At 51.7% G+C, this 18971-nt stretch overlaps 1 protein-coding gene and 1 long non-coding RNA gene across 7 annotated transcripts; one reads left to right on the forward strand and one right to left on the reverse strand.

Annotated features, from left to right (window-relative positions):
• Nucleotides 1-563: 563 nt before the first annotated feature.
• Nucleotides 564-11130, forward strand: LOC133348811 (uncharacterized). Its single transcript, XR_009755838.1, has 4 exons — nucleotides 564-668; nucleotides 4624-4780; nucleotides 8686-8825; nucleotides 11055-11130. It is a non-coding gene; the product is annotated as an uncharacterized LOC133348811 (long non-coding RNA).
• Nucleotides 615-18791, reverse strand: LOC133348796 (dual specificity protein kinase shkA-like). 6 transcript variants are annotated; one of them, XM_061561808.1, is made up of 10 exons: nucleotides 18737-18791; nucleotides 16927-17064; nucleotides 11020-11146; nucleotides 10527-10614; nucleotides 9409-9497; nucleotides 8750-8849; nucleotides 6864-6976; nucleotides 6216-6268; nucleotides 4685-4850; nucleotides 615-1060 (listed from the first exon to the last, which is right to left on the reverse strand). In XM_061561808.1, exons 3-10 carry the CDS (start codon nucleotides 11056-11058, stop codon nucleotides 827-829), a joined length of 882 nt encoding a protein of 293 aa, XP_061417792.1. In that variant the 5' UTR covers nucleotides 11059-11146; nucleotides 16927-17064; nucleotides 18737-18791; the 3' UTR covers nucleotides 615-826. The 6 variants fall into 6 exon arrangements, with proteins under 6 accessions (XP_061417792.1, XP_061417793.1, XP_061417788.1 ...); XM_061561809.1 differs by lacking the exon at nucleotides 18737-18791 and having other exon boundaries at nucleotides 11020-11059; nucleotides 16927-17222; XM_061561804.1 differs by lacking the exons at nucleotides 16927-17064; nucleotides 18737-18791 and adding an exon at nucleotides 14558-15269 and having other exon boundaries at nucleotides 11020-11059.
• Between the last annotated feature and the right edge of the window lie 180 nt (nucleotides 18792-18971).

An 18971-nucleotide genomic window follows, 5' to 3' on the forward strand; every position in this document is an offset into this window, starting at 1 on the left:
GATGTAAAGGTTTCAATACTCACAATTAAGTAATCGTTGCGTCTTTCATGCCAGCCCATCGCTCGAGGATTTCCTCAAAGAGGTGCATCAAACAACTCGATGCTGCTCTATTGATACGGGCTTGGTCCACGGTAGATCGCATTGTAATTTTGTATTCATATTTTTCTAAATACGTTTTATTCACATTTTGTTACTTGTTTATCTGTCGCTTCGGGGCCCCCTTGTGGCCAACTGTGCCCCGGTGCGTCGCATTCGCTGCCATGCCCCATAGCTGCGCCCCTGTTGAATGGGTCCAGTTCAGGTGTGAGAGGTGTAAGCAAGGAGTGGGGAACCTATTCCTTACCGAGGGCCAAAGCGGAAATTTAAAAAATAACTTTGGTGGTCAAACAAACGTTAACATTCACACCTCTGCCACTTCTGTCTCGGTAACATGCCCCTGGCAGTGGGAGAAGTGAAGGGAGCGTGGCGCTAAAACTACAAATGCTGTGGCTGTGAGGTCGAAAATACTCCCCTCCGGTATTCGATCAGTGCAGCTACGGACGCTGCAGAGCCGCACGAAACGTCTGACTGCGAGTCGGGCGCTCACAGCCTGGCAAGGAGGGAACACGCCAGGGAGGACACCGCCGCAGAGATGGAGTGACGCTGCCGGCTCCGTGCGGGCTGAGACGGTGAGAGATGGCGACGGCTTGGGGAGACCTTCATGCAGTGTGCGGACGACGGCTGACGACGACGGAGATGACGGGTACAAAAAAGTGATCGTTTTACAACCGATACGCGTGGCAAAAATGCTCCCGAAGCACGCAGACGGCCCCACGTGATGCAGGCCTCAGGTCTTGTTCTTGTAGGCCTTGAATATGGCGTTGAGCGGCAGGTCGGGGCACGCCGTCTCGCAGGCGGTGTCCTCGTGGTCATCGTGGAAGGAGTCTTCCATGAGCCGCTTGTTCATCAGCACGGGCAGGCTGGGGTACGTGCGCCCGTCGCTGTCCGCGCAGTACTGCAGCCACAGGTTGGGATCGTCTCTCTTCGCCGCCACCTCAGAGTTCACCATCTTGGGGTCGCCCTGCGAGCGAGCGAGCGAGACGGCGTGCGCGGGGAAGGGAGGGAGGGGAGACCAACGAGTAATGCGGGGAGGTTCTAGAGAGGCGTTTCCCGAGGAGAGAAGTCTCGACAAAACAATCCAGGGAAGGGCAAACGATCGGACGCATTCTCAACAGGTTTGACGGATTGACATTGTGGAAGGAAGGATGGAAGGATGCCGGTGATGACGCACGATGAGTGTGATGACGCTGCGTCAGTTTGAAACATTCAGGGTGGCCTGCTTACGATGCATCCTGGGTTTAACCTGCAGACTAGAATTTGTGAGGAGCTCACAGATCTTTGACAGGTCTGGACACAGTACCATCATCGGTGAGCTCCTCCGGCAGGTAAGGCGTTGGCTGGGTCACGTGGCCTACATGCCCAGCCAGCGCATGCCCAAGCAGCTTCTGTATAGCCAGATAGAGGGGGCTCAAGAAAAGATGGACTGATCTGGTGCAGAAGGATGTGGAGCTGAGTGTACTTGGCAATGACGGGTACCAGCGGTGTCAAGATCAACCTCTATGGAGGAGGCTTGTGAAGGATGCTACTGGGCAGATGGAGGCAGTTGCTCTCCAACAACGACGGAGAGCAGAGGAGCGATGCTCACAATAACGTACAGAATACTGGGTGGCTAAAACACAGCAAGTTGACGTGGGGGACGCTGCTGGTGGATCTGCCAGTCATCTCAGCCAGTCAACCCATGGCAGCTGCGTCTGTCCCGTGATCATCTGTCAGCGAGCCTTCAACACTTCAAGTGGTCTCAAAGTGCACATAGCCTGGCACAAGCGTAGTGTTGACATCACCGCAACTTAGTAGCGAACCGCGGCTGTTGATGTTAATGATGATGCTGTGTTTGATGAGGCTGATGATGATGTGTATGATTCATACACACCACGTAATGATGAGGAAAAATAATCTGTCGTGAAACCTTCCACCCCCCTGCACAGCCAAACAAATCAGATGGCCAAGCGGTGTACAAACGGTCACCGATGGGGCAGTTATTATTGTTAATGGCAGTGAGAATAATTCTCACGCAAACGAATGTAGCAGTTAGACACGGCGGAGGACGGCTTGAGGATAGGTGAAGATCCATGAAGTCCGAATGAAATCTATAACCAAATAATCAGTGATGAATCACAATATTGGCGGTGAGCATCTACTACAAGTTGATGATCAGATTCAAAATCTTTATTGATCCTGGAGAAATCCGATGATCTATGAAGCACTTTTTAACGGGTCAGACAGTTATAACAAACTTTATAAACGACTGGAGTGCAAAGTGTAGGAAATGTAAAAATAGATCAAGTATATAAATACACATGGCAAAAGTAAATCAGTTCCTGCCGGTCACCCAGACGAGGCAAGCTAAACGTGTGGATTGGGCACATTCCTAACAGGCGTCAAGCCTGACAGTCGTCGAGTTATGAAAGATAAGATTCTACACTATGGGGACCTCATTTGCCAGTAAAAATATGATAATTGGTTCTTTACCCTTCTATCTGGCAACACAACTGACACCTTTTTGCAAGGAGTCATGTTTGCATAGACCGCAATACCTGCAGTCATAATACAAACAAAAGAACATAACTCTGATAATGTGCACTGTCCTTGAAGTTGATTGGTCCACACCCGAGACAGCTTTCCTTCGAGCCTAGTCTCATATGGGTTGGACCAGATGACGCCAAAAGGCGCACAACTCAAGGACAATGCACCATCAGAGTATGAGAGCTCGGGGCAAGCATCTACACTATGGGGACCTCATTTGCCAGTAAAAATATGATAATTGGTTCTTTACCCTTCTATCTGGCAACACAACTGACACCTTTTTGCAAGGAGTCATGTTTGCATAGACCGCAATACCTGCAGTCATAATACAAACAAAAGAACATAACTCTGATAATGTGCAAGGACAGTGCACATTATCAGAGTTATGTTCTTTTGTTTGTATTATGACTGCAGGTATTGCGGTCTATGCAAACATGACTCCTTGCAAAAAGGTGTCAGTTGTGTTGCCAGATAGAAGGGTAAAGAACCAATTATCAAAGATAAGATTGTTGGCAAAATCCCCAAGAGGCAGAGACAGGAGAATGCTGCTTGACGACTTCAAGGAAGCAAGGGGGGCACTCAGTGAACCGAAGAAGAACGTTCAAGAATGAAACAGGATGGAGAGAGCTTGGGAGGAAGTGATCAGCGGAATGGCTCGCAGGGAAGACAACGGTGGAAATGATTACAAAGCACACGAGCCCACAGTACACGAACCCACGGTACACGAGCCCACGGTACACGAGCCCACGGTACACGAGCCCAGAGTACACGAGCCCACGGTACACGAAACCACGGTACACGAACCCACGGTACACGAGCCCACGGTACACGAGCCCAGAGGTACACGAGCCCACGGTACACGAAACCACGGTACACGAACCCACGGTACACGAGCCCACGGTACATGAGCCCACGGTACACGAACCCACGGTACACGAGCCCACGGTACACGAGCCCACGGTACACGAGCCCAAGGTACACGAGCCCAGAGTACACGAGCCCACGGTACACGAGCCCAGAGTACACGAGCCCACGGTACACGAGCCCAGAGTACACGAGCCCAGAGTACACGAGCCCAGGGTACACGAATCTACGGTACACGAGCCCACGGCACACGAGCCCACGGAGGTTGAGTTGCCTGCGATGGTGAGGCCCACATCAGAGTTAATGTTGATGATAGCAGAAACAATGGCACAATACCGTTTAACATGCAGGCACGGTACCGTTTAACATGTAGGCACAATACCGTTTAACACGCAGGCATGCTACCGATGCCTTAATTTACTCGTGCCACTGCACTGCTTCCCCATGTTGTGTACGTCATTGGGAACTTTTATTAACCATACTTCACCACAATGGTCGGTGTAGGTTGGTGAAGCAGGGGTTGGGGTCTAGGACCGGCATGGATGTCACCTCTGGCCACCGATGTTAGTCGCTGCCGGGAATCGAACCCAGGCCGTTGGGCTCATCGTAAAGTTGTGCTAACCACTGCACCACCACTCCCACGCCAATATTTATGTTAAAGATAAGGAACTGCATTTGTGAGGACGCTAAGATGCCTCGGCAATTCACGAGCACCTCACATCACCTCTCATCGCAAGAATTCCAGTGCCCTGCCTGCGGTCTCGCCAAGGGGACCGTCTCATGGCAGGTGTCCCCGTGTGCCACAAATTGCAGGCAGCACCGGCCTACAAATCGGGGGGCTCTATTATCATTATTTTGCAGACAATTATTATAATTTGGCAAATTTGGACCACGACATCAGTACACGTGGCTTCCTCTCACTCGTGATTGCACCTCCGATTGGCATAGTTGGCTGCGTACGGCGCGGAAGCGGTTCAACATACATACGTAACATTGTGGTATCTTTAACGTCCGCCGCGAAGCAGACAACGTGCAGCATTAACGGTTAATAGCCCGGGGTAGCATTAACCAGGGCGGCCGCGGGGATCGAACCGCGAACCTCTGCAACGAACCAGTGGAGAAAACGGTCTGCGGCAGGAGGGACCCCGGTCGCCGTGGCAGAAGAGGAGGTGGAGGTGGGGCGGTGAAGTCGGCTCACCTGGATGGTCACGTGCTCCGTGCCACCACCGTCAGCGACATTGATGGACAGCGCGAAGCTGCCCGTTTCGCGCTCCGACTCGGAGAAGCGCACCAGGTAGGTGCCGCTCGGTTGCCCCCGCAGTTTCTCCTCCGCCGCTGCGCTGCTCATGTGACCCGCGAACCAGCTAAGAGGAAAAGGGGGGGGGGGGCGTGGCAAAGGCGCAAAGGTGAAGGCGCAGCCCCTGCAATTGCTCGCTCGTGCCACCGCTGGCGGAAGGTGTGGCAGAGGGACATCCACCGTCCACTCCACAGCGAGCACTAGAGAGCCCCTCGAGAGGAAATTTTGTAATAAACTAAACTATATTTTTATTTGTATTACCAGTTAAGGCCCACGGAGCTAGAAAGTTCTTTTTCAGAAGCGGCCTGGGCACAATTGATAGCTCAACGAAGTGGCTTATCACGTGCCAATTGATAGTAGCCAAATACTCTAAACGCATGTTTCTAAATGTGGAGGAAAAAACTGGATCCAGAGAAGAATCCATGCAACCTTCAAATATAGAGTTGTCAGGGTCGGGATTGAACCTACAACCTCCTGTATACCAGGCGAGGCGGATAACATCTCGCCACCGGGGAATTTTGGAATACTTTTCCCCGCTGGGCAGAAATCTTGCAAGGTATGGGAGCACCCACACTCTACCCCACCACATGCCGCCTTACAATCGACCGACTGTGGTGAAGTAATTTGTACCGCTGGGTGGACAGAGGTGGTGGGACCTAAGAAACGTGCCCATTGTTTTAACTGGCACGCCGGGAGATCAAATCGAACCGGCGATCCCTACACTGCAAGTCCAGTGTGATCACGATGGCCCGATGGCAAAATCCCATGGCACGGGATACAATACCACGTCGCGTATTCAATATCCTAATCGTTGGGGACTCGGGTACAGTCGGATTTGTGAAGAGGTCAAATATGTGAAAATCTACGGACGATGCCAGTTCCAGCGTGTACAAGTACTGCACTGGGTGGGGGTGGTTCATTGGTCGGGGCGGATACGTGGTGGTCAGATATGCGACCTGTGCTTCATAGACAATCCATCGTGCGACCGTCAAATTGATGAAAGAAATCTGCCGGCTAATGGCACTGAAAATTAAATCAGACCATAAGCACATCGTAGTTGCGCCGCTCGCACAGCGCGAGGCCAACACGGAGGGCCGTGCTTCGGTATTTGTCTGCGTTCGTTTCACGGCAGAGGGCGATGTTGCCGCGTGGCTTTTCCCACTTAATCGTCGAGGTCATTTTACTAATTTGGCAAATCTGGACAACGACGCCGGCACACACGGCATCCTGTTTTCCTAAAATGTCGCGAAATCTTTAACGTGCACTGTGAAGTGCACGGCGTGTAGTATTTATGGTGAACGGTATTAACCAGGGCGGCCACTGGGTATGAACTACGGTGAAAAACGTGGTGCCGCTCAGCCGCCCAACTCCAGTGCTTCTGCATCGTGTAACCTCTGACCTCCGATCTGTGTGCTCCTTCCTCTGCCCATACCTCATTTTCTGCTTCGACACGAGCACCTGTGACTCCGTCATGAGCAACTCCAGCTGGTGCGGGAAGACACCATCAAGAGGACAACACAGAATCACTTTGTTCATCGGCGAGGATTGTGTTAGTCTCAATCTCAGTCTCTGTGTGGGGAGGTTGAGCGTCGCCTCAGCGTTGAGAGTTTTAAAATGTTGATGAGAGGGGCGCACAATTTCCTTCCCAGCCAGTGAACCAGGTTAATCTTTGTCAATGCATCCACAGCCAGTTACCATCATCGGTCTTCCTCAGGGCACCTCAGTCTCCGATGACGTTACTAAGTTACCTCAGTCTCCGTCTTCATTCAGACTCGTTAGTTTCACCTCGTCACAGTCGCACTCTGGTCTCTGGTGAGTAGATGATAGTGGTGATGATGGCAGTGATTATTATGGTGATAGTGATGATGATGATGGTCGTGGTGGTGGTGGTGGTATTAGTGGACAGTGGGAGTCATCGTCACGCTCGACAACTGTCATCCACTCACGGTCATCGTTGACTAAGATAAACACGCTTGGTTGACGAATGTTTCCGTCGCTAATTTCGCAATTCCCACCGGGCCGTCTGTTCGGTTGCACGCCCGGCGGCCCATCCCCGCGTGACTACACGAGCGGAACTCACGTTGCACAGGCAGACGCACGTCTTCTTCTGATTGTAGACGATTTCCCTGAAGGGCCCGAACCAGCGCACCAGGTCGCAGAAGCTCGACAGACGAACGATGCTCTCCGTGTGGTCTGCGGGCCACCGACAGTGAGGCACGGCGGAGGGCGTGATGACAAACGCGTTATGCGGAGCGCGTGCCGGAATTATGCTGCGGTGTGGCAGTTAGCGGTCCGCGAGTACGACAACCAGTTTGAAGATGTCTGGCCAGTAGCGTCGAAGAGCAGGCCTCAATAACCCGTAGAGGCGCTCTGTATAGTGGGGCTGCACCTCTACTTTTGTATCCAGGTTGCAAGTTAACTGTTCTTACGGAAAAAAATATACCTCGACGAAGCATGCTGGTTTGAGTCATTGTTACCTGCTCCCCACTCGTCGACTGCTATGACAAGCGAGGGAAACGGACGACACCTTCTCCATCTTATCTTCACCCCCCTGCCCCATTTATCCGAGGAGTGTTGAACTCAACACTCTTTACCGTAGGTACGCGCTCGTAGATTATCTCCCGCGTTTGGCATTATCTGTGTTGTGTGTTCTATCCGGGCCACCTATCCCCACAATTACCTCTCATAATCGAGTGTTGACCGTGGATAACACAGTCCACGTAAAAGGTGGCCCGTACTTAGCGGCCTCTAGGGTCCACACGCCACACTCCATTCCATTCCCCCATGCAAACGCAGCCTGTCGCTTGGGAAAGGCCAAGAGAGATATTGTATTAACGGAGGAAGCTTCCCCGAGGCTTTCTCCTGGGCAAGGTGTGGAGGCATCGACGGCTTTGGCTACGATGACAAATGTATTATTTTGGTTTATTCTCAAACATTCAGTGACGTTCGACACTTCCCTACTGAGTGCTTTGTGTTAAACCCGGAGCAGGGCTCTGGTCAGCTGGTTCAAACATTCGGGCCAAACCGGATCCCACAGCGGACCGGCGAAAAACCAAACAGAGGGGAAGAAAAAATAATTCTCGTTTATCGACAAACAAGCGCTGAGGAGTGCAGATAACGGGATGCCTTTGCTTACCCTTCTGGGTAACTTTTATCCTTACCCGTGTATTGAGGTGTAGTGACATGGAATGGGTCACTATGGAACATAGCGCTGGTTGCTGGCAGAAAAGGGGATCTGCGGTTGCAGCAGCCCTGTCTGTCAGCAGATCACGTGATAAGCAGAGAGAGATGTAGGGCAAAGGTGATAGAGGGGGCATGTGAGGTAAGCGGGGAACCCACGAGCAGGTTCTGGAAGGGGGGCGTGGCCGGGGGAGTAGCGAGGGCGCACCGGGAGGATAAAAGGGGACCCTGAGCGAACGTTCGGGGCTGTTGCGTGGAGTGGAATCCCGTCGGGCTGCTGGAGTCTCGTCACCGTCTTCCCCTTCTCGGCGTTGACAGTCAGCCAAGTCTGTCGGCTGTCCTGACTGAAGTGTCGTTAACTTGTGAAGGCTGTGATAAATAGAGTGCCTCCTCCTCCTCGTGTCTCTGAGTGCATCACTACAGAGGCACTGTGTGGTGTTGTCTTAGTGGGGTCTGGGACTGTTCTTACTACATTGTCTATTTAACGTATTTATCTTAGTAATTTGCTTACCTGTCCTATTCTTTGCAGTCCTATAATTTTTTTGTATTGTTTGTTGTTGTAACTTTCTGACCCGCCCCCACCAGACATTCATGAAAAAGAGCTTCATAGCTCATCAGATTTCTCCAGTAGAAATAAACATTCCGATTCTGATAAAGATTCTGATACCTAAACCTGCGACGCTGCCTACTGACCCCCCCCCCCCCCCCCCCCACTCGCCTAGAGGCCCTGCCAGGCTTTGACTGCGGCGAATAATCCCGGAAAAAGATGAACTCCGAGTCACTCACATTCGATGCGGACCACGTGTGCGAGGAACTTCATGATGGACGTGCTATGGCTGGCGCCAGGAAACAATTCCTTCAGGTGTTTCATAATATTCCCGAAAGGCTGGCACAAGAAACACGAACAAAAACACAGAGATTATTTTATTATTTGTAACAATTTTTATTTTACCAGTGAAGGCCCACTGAGCTATGTAGCTCTTTTTCAGAAGCGACCTGGCCACAAATGACAGCACAACGAAGTGGCTCATCATGTGGCCATTTATAGCAGCCAAATACTCTAAACGCTTGTTTATAAATGTGGAGAGAAAAACTGGAGGACGATCACAGGGAGAACATGCAAACTCCAAATATATACAACAGGCATCAGGGTCAGGTTGGAACCCACGACCTCCTGTATACCAGGCGAGGTAGTTAACATCTCGCCACCGTGGCGACTTGAGGTTACGAACTTTTAAACACCCAATCGCGCTGTATTTGGTATTTGCACCATCCTCATCACCCAATGGCATCCCGCAGGCGCGGTGCCTCGCGGATGGGTATAGTCTGCCAGTGGGGGCGACGTTGCCGCGCGTGGTCTTTACGCAAGTTAGTGATTTGCGGGTGAGAGTGAGTGAGCGGGCGGGCGGGCGGCGGACGGATTGCGGATGCCTTGTGCGAGTTACCCGGCTGTCGTGGGGAGCAGTTCCCGAGTTCATCCAGAATCTGACGTTGTGCTCGCTGTACAAGTCGCGCTCTTCACCCGACAGGAATGCTGCAGCCAGCGTGGACATTGAGGGTCAGTAAACCGCACGCTCGATCGGAAACCCGTTCCGTAAGCGACAACAAAACCCATCAACACACCAGAATAATCTATGTGTGGGCTGTAAACAATAACAAATAACAGCACGTAAAAAACGTGTGCTGCTACCACTGCTAACAAACGGCAGGAAGGCATGACTCCCATCATCCCTTGCATGTATGTCATGTGACCACTACACGGCATGTACTAAAATTCTCCCAGTCCCATCAATGAGCAGGCAAAGCGGTTTTAGCATGACATTGCGCGCAAGGCATGATGGGAGTCTTGCCTTCTTGCTGTTTGTGAGCGGTAGCAGCAGGAGCGCACCTTTGCGTGCTGTAATTTCACAACCCGCATGAGGAGAACATTGGGTCTGTTCCCTGAACACATTCACCCACGACGTCACTCGGCGTGCAATAGCCAGCGGTGGCGAGATGTTAACTCCTTCGCCTGGTATGCAGGAGGTCGTGGATTCATTTCTGAAACCTGACGCCTGTATAATTTAAGTTTACATGGCCTCCCTAAAGCCGCGTGGATTTTTCTCCGGGTCCTCCGGTTTTTCCTTCCAAGTTTAGAATCAACTTGCATTTAGAGTATTTGGCTACTATAACTGTCCACGCGATGAGCCACTTTGGTGAGCTATTATTTGTGGACAGGTCGCTTCTGAAAAAAAGCTATATAGCTCAGTGGGCTTCCCAGGTGAATAAATAATTTAATGGTAGCTCCTGATTGGCCTTTGAAGCAGGCGACCATTGTGATGACACAGCGGCTTTGCATGACGTTGAGGCTCACGGCGTTGGCCGTGAGCGGGAATCGAACTATCAGTCGACTCAAATTAGTACCTGTTGTGGTGTGTAAACATCACCACGAGAGAGCAAATAAAGGCGGCCGGGCGTGATGCTGTGTGCCGTGCCAGCCTTCATAGGCGCCGCTCACTAACAGCACTTGCCCCAACAATCTGTTCAGGCTAGAGGGGGGATCATTTGTCCTTGCATTGCTCACCCAGCACGGTGCCGCGTTGCTGCGGGTTTGGAGGGTAGTCGTTCTGGAAGGAGAAATGTTCGTTGTCTGGGTCGTGCTCGGGCGACACCTGCAAACAGCGGCGTGGTGAATATTAAACGTGTACGGCGCTTTCCGTGGATCCACTGCCGGAAGAGGGCCCTCCACCACGACATGACGACTTGCGCACGGTAGCGGTCGCCCGCCCAAGCACTATCCAGGCCCCGCCCCGCTTAGCTGCCGAGGCCTCATGAGATCGGGCGCACTCCGGATAAGTCGGTCATAGGCCCGCTGAATGTATACGGGGTGCTCTGTTTCAATGTCACATTGATGCGTGTAAACACGGCTCTTGCACCGACCCGCACCCACTCAGCAGCGCGGTCAAATAACGCCCACGCATACCCGCACGGCGTGGGGAGGGCCCTATCCAGCAGTGGATTGAAAATGAATAAGAAACGGAAAGGAGAGGTGGGGGGTGCAATTGGTGTCCACTCACGGGCGTTGTCAATGTCCCCTCCTCTGTGCCGGCAGCCATGCTGAGGAAGACACAAAGGGGACCGCGAGTTGATCCTGCCCACGTGGACACGACGAGCCTTGCGAGCTGCCGATCTCTCCCGGGTTACCTGCCGTGGACACTCGGGTTACCGGCCGTGGACACTCGGGTTACCCGCCGTGGACACTCGGGTTACCGGCCGTGGACACTCGGGTTACCGGCCGTGGACACTCGGGTTACCCGCCGTGGACACTCGGGTTACCCGCCGTGGACACTCGGGTTACCCGCCGTGGACACTCGGGTTACCCGCCGTGGACACTCGGGTTACCCGCCGTGGACACTCGGGTTACCCGCCGTGGACACTCGGGTTACCCGCCGTGGACACTCGGGTTACCCGCCGTGGACACTCGGGTTACCCGCCGTGGACACTCGGGTTACCCGCCGTGGACACTCGGGTTACCCGCCGTGGACACTCGGGTTACCCGCCGTGGACACTCGGGTTACCCGCCGTGGACACTCGGGTTACCCGCCGTGGACACTCGGGTTACCCGCCGTGGACACTCGGGTTACCCGCCGTGGACACTCGGGTTACCCGCCGTGGACACTCGGGTTACCCGCCGTGGACACTCGGGTTACCTGCCGTGGACACTCGGGTTACCTGCCGTGGACACTCGGGTTACCCGCCGGGCTCGCGGAATCTGCGGCCCGCAACTTCATTTCACACAAATCAAACGGACCGCGACCAAACATGGCCGACCACTTGACAGCGGCCCGCTAACGATACTTATCCGTCACCGCGAGCATCTTAGGCGCACTAATCGGGTCCCGGAGGACAGTGTTTGCGACCTGGCCACAGCGCACTCGGCCGCTCTCGTCTCTGCACGCGCCACTCTCTGCCCAGTCGACACGCCGCTTCCTGCTCACGTTACGCTTGGAGAACGCTCCGGCAGGGTGTCTGCGTGCGGTTGGCCACGGAGAGGGAGTTTCAAAGTCGCATTCGACCTTCAGTTCATTTATTTATGTATTGACGTTTTGAAAGGCACAAAAGACACGGTAAAGGGCTTCAGGTGCGCCTTACAGTAAAATGTATACAAAAACACACGCACAATGAGTTTGTCTAACATAGCCTTGAAAATGAAGAAGTTTTTAGTTTCTTTCTAACTAGAAGAATCTCAGTGGCCAGGTGCAGTTCTGCAGGCAGAGAGCATCCCAAATCTCAGAGCCAAGGACAGAAAAAGGCCAAGGTCCAAAACGTTTTTGCCAAAAGCGTGACAGTTATCGTCATCTTTATTGTGATCACTATTTTGTGTAATAATAGGGGTTTTCCCATTTTTTCTGGCAACAAAACTGAAACCTTTTTACAAGGAATCATGTGTTCATTAACCACAATTGTCTTTGAGCTGTACGCATTTTGGCGTCCTCTGGTCGAGCACCAATGGAGACGAGGCTCAAAAGAAAGCTGTCTCTGGTGTGGACCAATCAGTTTCAAGGACAATGCATATATTATCAGTGTGTTTTTTGTTTGCATTTTGACCACAAGTATTGTGGTTAATGCACATATGATTCCTTGTAAAAAGGTTTCAGTTTTGTTGCCAGACAAAAGGGGAAAACCCCTATTATTATATTTTGGTACTGGCAAAGGAGGTCTAATGATGTAGACACTATTTTGTATTTTGTACTTTTTGTTTAGGTGCCATTTATTTTGTAGTAAGGTTTTCATTTGCTTGACAGTCGCTGTATATGGGATTTGGTCCCTATATTTAATGAATGCACAGCGTTATGGTATGCACAGGATTCTGCTGTGTTTCTACAGACTGGTCGTTATGCTGTATGCCCCAGAGGGATACTTCTTGAATGAAGCCCAAACCTGGTCGGCCCTTCCTGAGTCACGAGGCTCAGTGAGGCTTTCCTGGCTAAACAGGCCTCACAACATGGCGTTGACTCACATACCTGGCCGGCACGATCACCCAGACATCGGCCGTGGCAACTCACCTGTGCTCAACGAGTAAACCTCGCGACGTGGTGGGCGGTCGTCTCGACGGGGTCGGGCTGAATTCAACGCAGAGGCCTTCGCCACCGACGTTACGATGTGTCGTGAAACCCTCCTCCACCCGACACGGCCAATTCATGAAGTTCTCACGTGACCAAACTTGACACCGGTGAAATTTCGATTTAAACCCTTCGTGACTGCAGGGATTCATCTTCTTGGTTCTTTCGGTAAAGTTACAAAGAAGGGAAATAATAAAATAATAAAAATACAACATAATAAAATACAATTCTCACGACGTTTCGGCCACAATGCAAGCGGCCGTCCTCAGGTGAAGAACAGGTCTGTCGGAAAGACAGCGTCTGAATGAACACCATCAAGCTTGGCAGCGTATATTTAAGCTGGGTTAGGGGAGGAAGGGCGCCTTGACAAAGGACATGTTCTTCACCTGAGGACGGCTATTGCGTTGTGGCCAAAACGTCGTGAGAATTGTATTTTATTATGTTTTATTTTTATTATTTTATTATTTCCCTTCTACGTGACTTTACCGAAAGAACCAAGAAGTTGATACCGGTGGTGAAGCGGTGATAAAAACTTGCGCGTTCGTTCGTCACGTGACAACTCTGTTCACTGGCTGTGTCAGGGTGGAGGAGGGTGTACGACACACAGTTTGCTTACTCACACCATCTGACCCGCACACTAATTGTGAACGTCAGCCTCGGCTCCACGGACTCACGTCGCCGTTTCATTGATGAGCCGCTCGATACCGGGTCTGTCCTCGATTTCATCACCACGGTAAATGACGTCATAATAGTAATTGTATTATGACGTCATCTTTCAATTGCCGATCCGCAGCACGGGGTGATGGATGCCACTGCTTGCTGTCACCCACCGACGAGACGGAGTTACGCCGCGGATTGGGGAGGAGGCCATCATCCAGCAGTGGATTGACCAAGGCTGGATGATGATTACAAGAGTAATTATGATGCACGTCCGCTCGAAATATTGTAACGAAATATTGTAACGTGCTCACTCACCTGTACACACACACACACGTATCTCACCTGTACACACACACACACGCGTGTTTCACCTGTACACACACGTGTATCACATGTATACACACAGTTTCACTCACCTGTACACACACACACACGCGTGTTTCACCTGTACACACACGTGTATCACATGTATACACACACAGTCTCACTCACCTGTACACACACACACACGTGTCTCACTCACCTATACACACACACGTGTATCACCTGTACACACACACACGTGTATCACCTGTACACTCACACACACGTGTCTCACTCACCTCTACACACACACACGTGTATCACCTGTACACACACATACACGTGTCTCACTCACCTATACACACACACGCGTATCACCTGTACACACACACACACGTGTATCACCTGTACACATACACACGTGTATCACCTGTACACTCACACACACGTGTCTCACTCACCTCTACACACACACGTGTGTCACCTGTACACACTGACACACACACACGTGTATCACCTGTACACTCACGTGTGTCCGTCCGACCTTCGGAGCATCCACCGGTCACCCGCAGGTCACCGACCTCCCCCGGTGGAGTGACCTCCCCACTGAGAGGGACACTCGCGACCCTGATGACCGACGCTGCTGACCGCTGAGTGGCGGTAACCCCCTCGCCCCCTCCGACTGTCACAACAAGCGGTCCCCGTCGACTCGGCGTGGAGCCTTCTTCAGCAGACCGTTAGCGCGAGTGCCAAGCAGCGGTCGATAGCCGGACACACTATAAACTATACATATCCACACACGAAGTGTATGTGTGTGTGTGTGATGTGTTAACCGACTGAAGATAACTCAGAGGGCCCGTGCGGTGTGTGGACCGCACGCACTCGCACAGCGCTTCCTACAAACCCTCTGCCTGGAAGTGACGGCGTCGCCCGCTCCGCGCTGCCATTGGCTGTCACCGCGGGTAACGGCACCATGTGCTGCCAATTATTCCATGTAGTATGTTAATGAGGGCATCTATTATGTTAATGATAGCATGTATTATGTTAATGTGGCTAGTGTGCTTCTGTGAAGGGTGTCCATACGTTCACGCGAGCATATATTATGTTAATGACGCTCGCCACGCGCCTGATGTTCACGCTCCACCGGCTCATGGAATGGCTCCGTCTCCCACGTTGGCTTCCCTCTCTCGGACGCGTTCCATGTCCTCGTTGCAGGCTGCTGCCGCCGCCGCCGCCACTCCGTTGTCATTATTTGACCCCGAGGCGTGACGAGTCCGGCCCTAGCCCCACACTGACATTGCATCATCACAGCTTGTGAATGAAAGTCTCTCTCGCCTGCGTGTGACCTCTTCTGCTCCACCCACGTGTCCCCCTCTCTCTTCTCCGTGTCTATCGATGCCATTTCCACAACCAGCTGACAATGCGGACTGATGGGATTCCATTCAATTATCGATTACGGTATTTTTAGGGGCCGTCCATAAATGACGTCACGCGATTTTGAACGATTTTTGACGCCCCCCCCCCCCAAAAACCATATTTCCATTTTGAAAATAAAACATGCTTCAAATCGCTTTAAACTATTGTCATTGTAGTGCGTATTTAATGTGCCGCTGCACTCTGATGTTGTAGGAGAAAATATTTATTAAAAAGTCTATTTAATGAAGTAGAACGTGTTGTCTATATTCATTTAAACTTGCGCATTTTGATGTGACGTAACATTTCTCAAACCCCCCCCCCCCCCTCGTCACACATCGTCACAAATGTCTGACCCCCCCCCCCCCGCCAGGTGCGTGACGTCATTTATGGACGGCCCCTCACTTTGTGGTGAGTGTAGCGGTCTCTGGATGAGAACGTTATTGTATCTACTTCACAGCCCGTTGGATTGGCCCCACAATTGACGAGCCTAGGTTTTGCCATGACGAGTTGGTGTACATGCCGCCTTCACTGACCGGCACCTATGTGGCCGGGACGGTACAAGAGGGGATGGGTGGCCAGCACCACGCCCGGCCGCCTTTGTCTCCCCAGTAGCGATGCTTACACACCGCACCAGGCACTCATTTGAGGCCGAGTCGAGCTAGGGGAGGCCCAGGACCGGTTCAGATAATCGTCACTTGGTGTTGGTGGCCGTGACCTGAAATCGAACACGGGTCGCCGGGTTCGTAGCGCTGGGCGCTAACCTACTCCACCACCGCTCCACCCAACACACACTCACACACGAGTGTCCGTGTGTCCGCTACGACTCGCGCGATCACCTTGGGCTCATCTACCTCGATGTCAACGTCCATGGTTGTTGCTGCTCTCCGTCAACATCAGTCGTGTGACGACGACGACGATGATGATTAAGTGGTTCCCAATATTTCCCGTGGCTAAACACTCGACACATGCCGTCAGTAATAACAACACCGCGTGTGGCCTTAAAAACGAAACATATAATAGGCGACGTTTCGGGCAATGGTCCTTCTTCATAGCACATTTCGGTTCGCTGTGCCCCAAACTAAGGTTACCGGATTCATAACAGTGCGCTAACCATTCCGCCCCCCTCCACCTTTATGAGAAATCATGTCAACCCTATTCATTATGTGTGTGCCATTAAATCGGTTGACAGTTTGATTGAACGAGATTCTTCACTGGCAAAGTCGCATGATTATTTTTGTAATGGCTTCGGAAGGAAACAGAGAATGCCGTGTGTGACTGAACACGTGAGATCGTATTTCCAAACTATAAACAAATGTTTTTAACCAGGTAAGAGGCCGTCCATAAATGACATCACGTGATCTGCAGGTATCAGTCTGCCAGTAGGAGGAAGGGGGGGGGGGGAGTCGCTGAGTAATTTGCGATATAAATTTGTGAAATTGGTGAAATTCTCTGGACCCAAGACGCCGGCACACAATGGCTTACCCTTGCGAATGACGTCGACGTCACGGGATCTTTAACGTCCACTCCGAAGCAGGCAGCGCGTGGTGTTATGGTTATTACACACCGCCGTAGTATTAACCAGGGCGGCCGCTGGAGCCCGACTGCGACAAAGCCGCGAACCTGGCAAACACCGCCACTAATGAATAGCCATAAAACCACACACAGTGAAGTCCTAAAGATCACGGCTGATGGTCAGTTCATACATTGTCGCTAAAATAAACACTAGGCAGGTATATAATAGACGTAAAGTACACGCAACACTCCAGTGAGCCTTAAGTGTGCGGTGAATAATCTGCTGCTTGTTGCTGAGCGATGTCTCTGCACGCAGGAGCCGTTGTACCACGTGGTAGGCCGAGTGGCCCACCACGGCACGTGACTCAGCGCGGGCACGTTTCGCCGCTTGCTGCAGAAGTTCGCGGTTCGATCCTAACGGCCGCCCTGGTTAATATATCGCGGGTGCATTAATGAAAAACATATTTACTGTGCTGTGTGCCGTCAGCTTCAATGGTGGACGTTGACGATCTCCCGTGATGTTATTCGACCAGGAGTAGGCCATTGTGTGTCAGCCTCATCGGTACAAATTTCCGAATTTGAAAAATGACACTGCAAATGACAGTGGTCAATTAGATAAACACAATTGTCTCCGACTGTGACGCTCTATTAAAAAAAATGCGACCACGAAATACACGGGTGATGACGATGACTCTAAATGCATTGCGATTTAATTTGCATTATTTACATCTGATTATGGCACAACGTACACATGCAATCTACCGCGTGCATGATTATTGCAGCGAGTCAATATCTATTGATAATTACGCCCACCCCAATATGCGACGCTCGAGTTATGGATTCATGCAGCGCTGTTGCTGGGCTTGTGAACGGAAATCAAAACAGCAAAGGCAGCCAGCCACACACGGCATCTTGGCACGTTCCACCCGCGACTCTTGGGGCTGTCCCGATGTGTTACCGCAGCTTTCACCCTTTGGGATTTAGAGTTTTACAAAACATGTAAAACGTGGCTTTGGTGGGAATTAAGTCCCAAACCCAATCTGTTTGCTGCTCTTGTGTGTGTCCCATCCCCGCCCCACACTATAAATGTAGATGCGTTTATACCATTTCACGGTTCAATAATGTGTATCGTCAGCTTGAAGCGACACGCAGACACGTGAACAATTCGTGCCCGCAATGCACTTCTTTAGGAACTGCTGATACAAAGCGCCCGTGTGCTTTTTACACACCTCAGTATCTGTCGTTTGTAACGTACGGCTTTATCGGCCTGTTGTGATTGGCTTTTGTCGTCATTGACAAAAGTGATGACAGTCAGCGTGGGGAGCGGTAGTGAAGCGCCCGAGTTCGATTCTGAACCGGTCCTGGGCCTTCCCGAGATAGACTCAGCCTCAAATGAGTCTCAGGTGCGGCGTGTAAACATCGCCACGAGGGAAACAAAGGCGGCCGGGGGTAATGTTGGCCACCCCCCCTGTGCGCCGTTCCGGCCTTCATAGGTACTCGCTAACAGCACTTTCCCCAACAGTCTGTTAAGGTTATACGGGGGGTGGGGGAGGGGCTTTGTCTTTGGTGGTCTGCATCACCGCTCAATCCGTACACCAACTTGAGATGTCTTTGTTATTTTACGCATTTGTAAGTTGGAGTCGTGGCGCAGTGGTTAGCGCAAAACACCATGAACCTGGGTCACCCGAGTTCAATTCCCACCCTCGGCCAACCAAGTGGCGAGGTGAGATCTCCGAACCGGTCCGGGCTGGTCCCTCCCTCGTTACCAACCCATACTCACCAGGGTGGTGAAGTATGGTCATACAAACTCTAGGAACGACACGGTGAGTGGAGGCCTTCATGCATCTGTGGACTGATATAAAGCTCTCGATTAACCATCAATTTAACAGTGGCAGTGACATCTCCAAAGATCCCAGGTTTAATGTTCGTCAAATCACAGCACCTTCATTGTTATAACAGCATCGGTTGTGTTCATGAAGCCAGGCTTCCATTCACCCACTCTCCCCCCCTACCTG

This window comes from Lethenteron reissneri, chromosome 28, assembly GCF_015708825.2.
Source record: "Lethenteron reissneri isolate LAM-NWPU_2019-01 chromosome 28, ASM1570882v1, whole genome shotgun sequence".
NCBI classification, from domain to species: Eukaryota; Metazoa; Chordata; class Hyperoartia; order Petromyzontiformes; family Petromyzontidae; genus Lethenteron; species Lethenteron reissneri.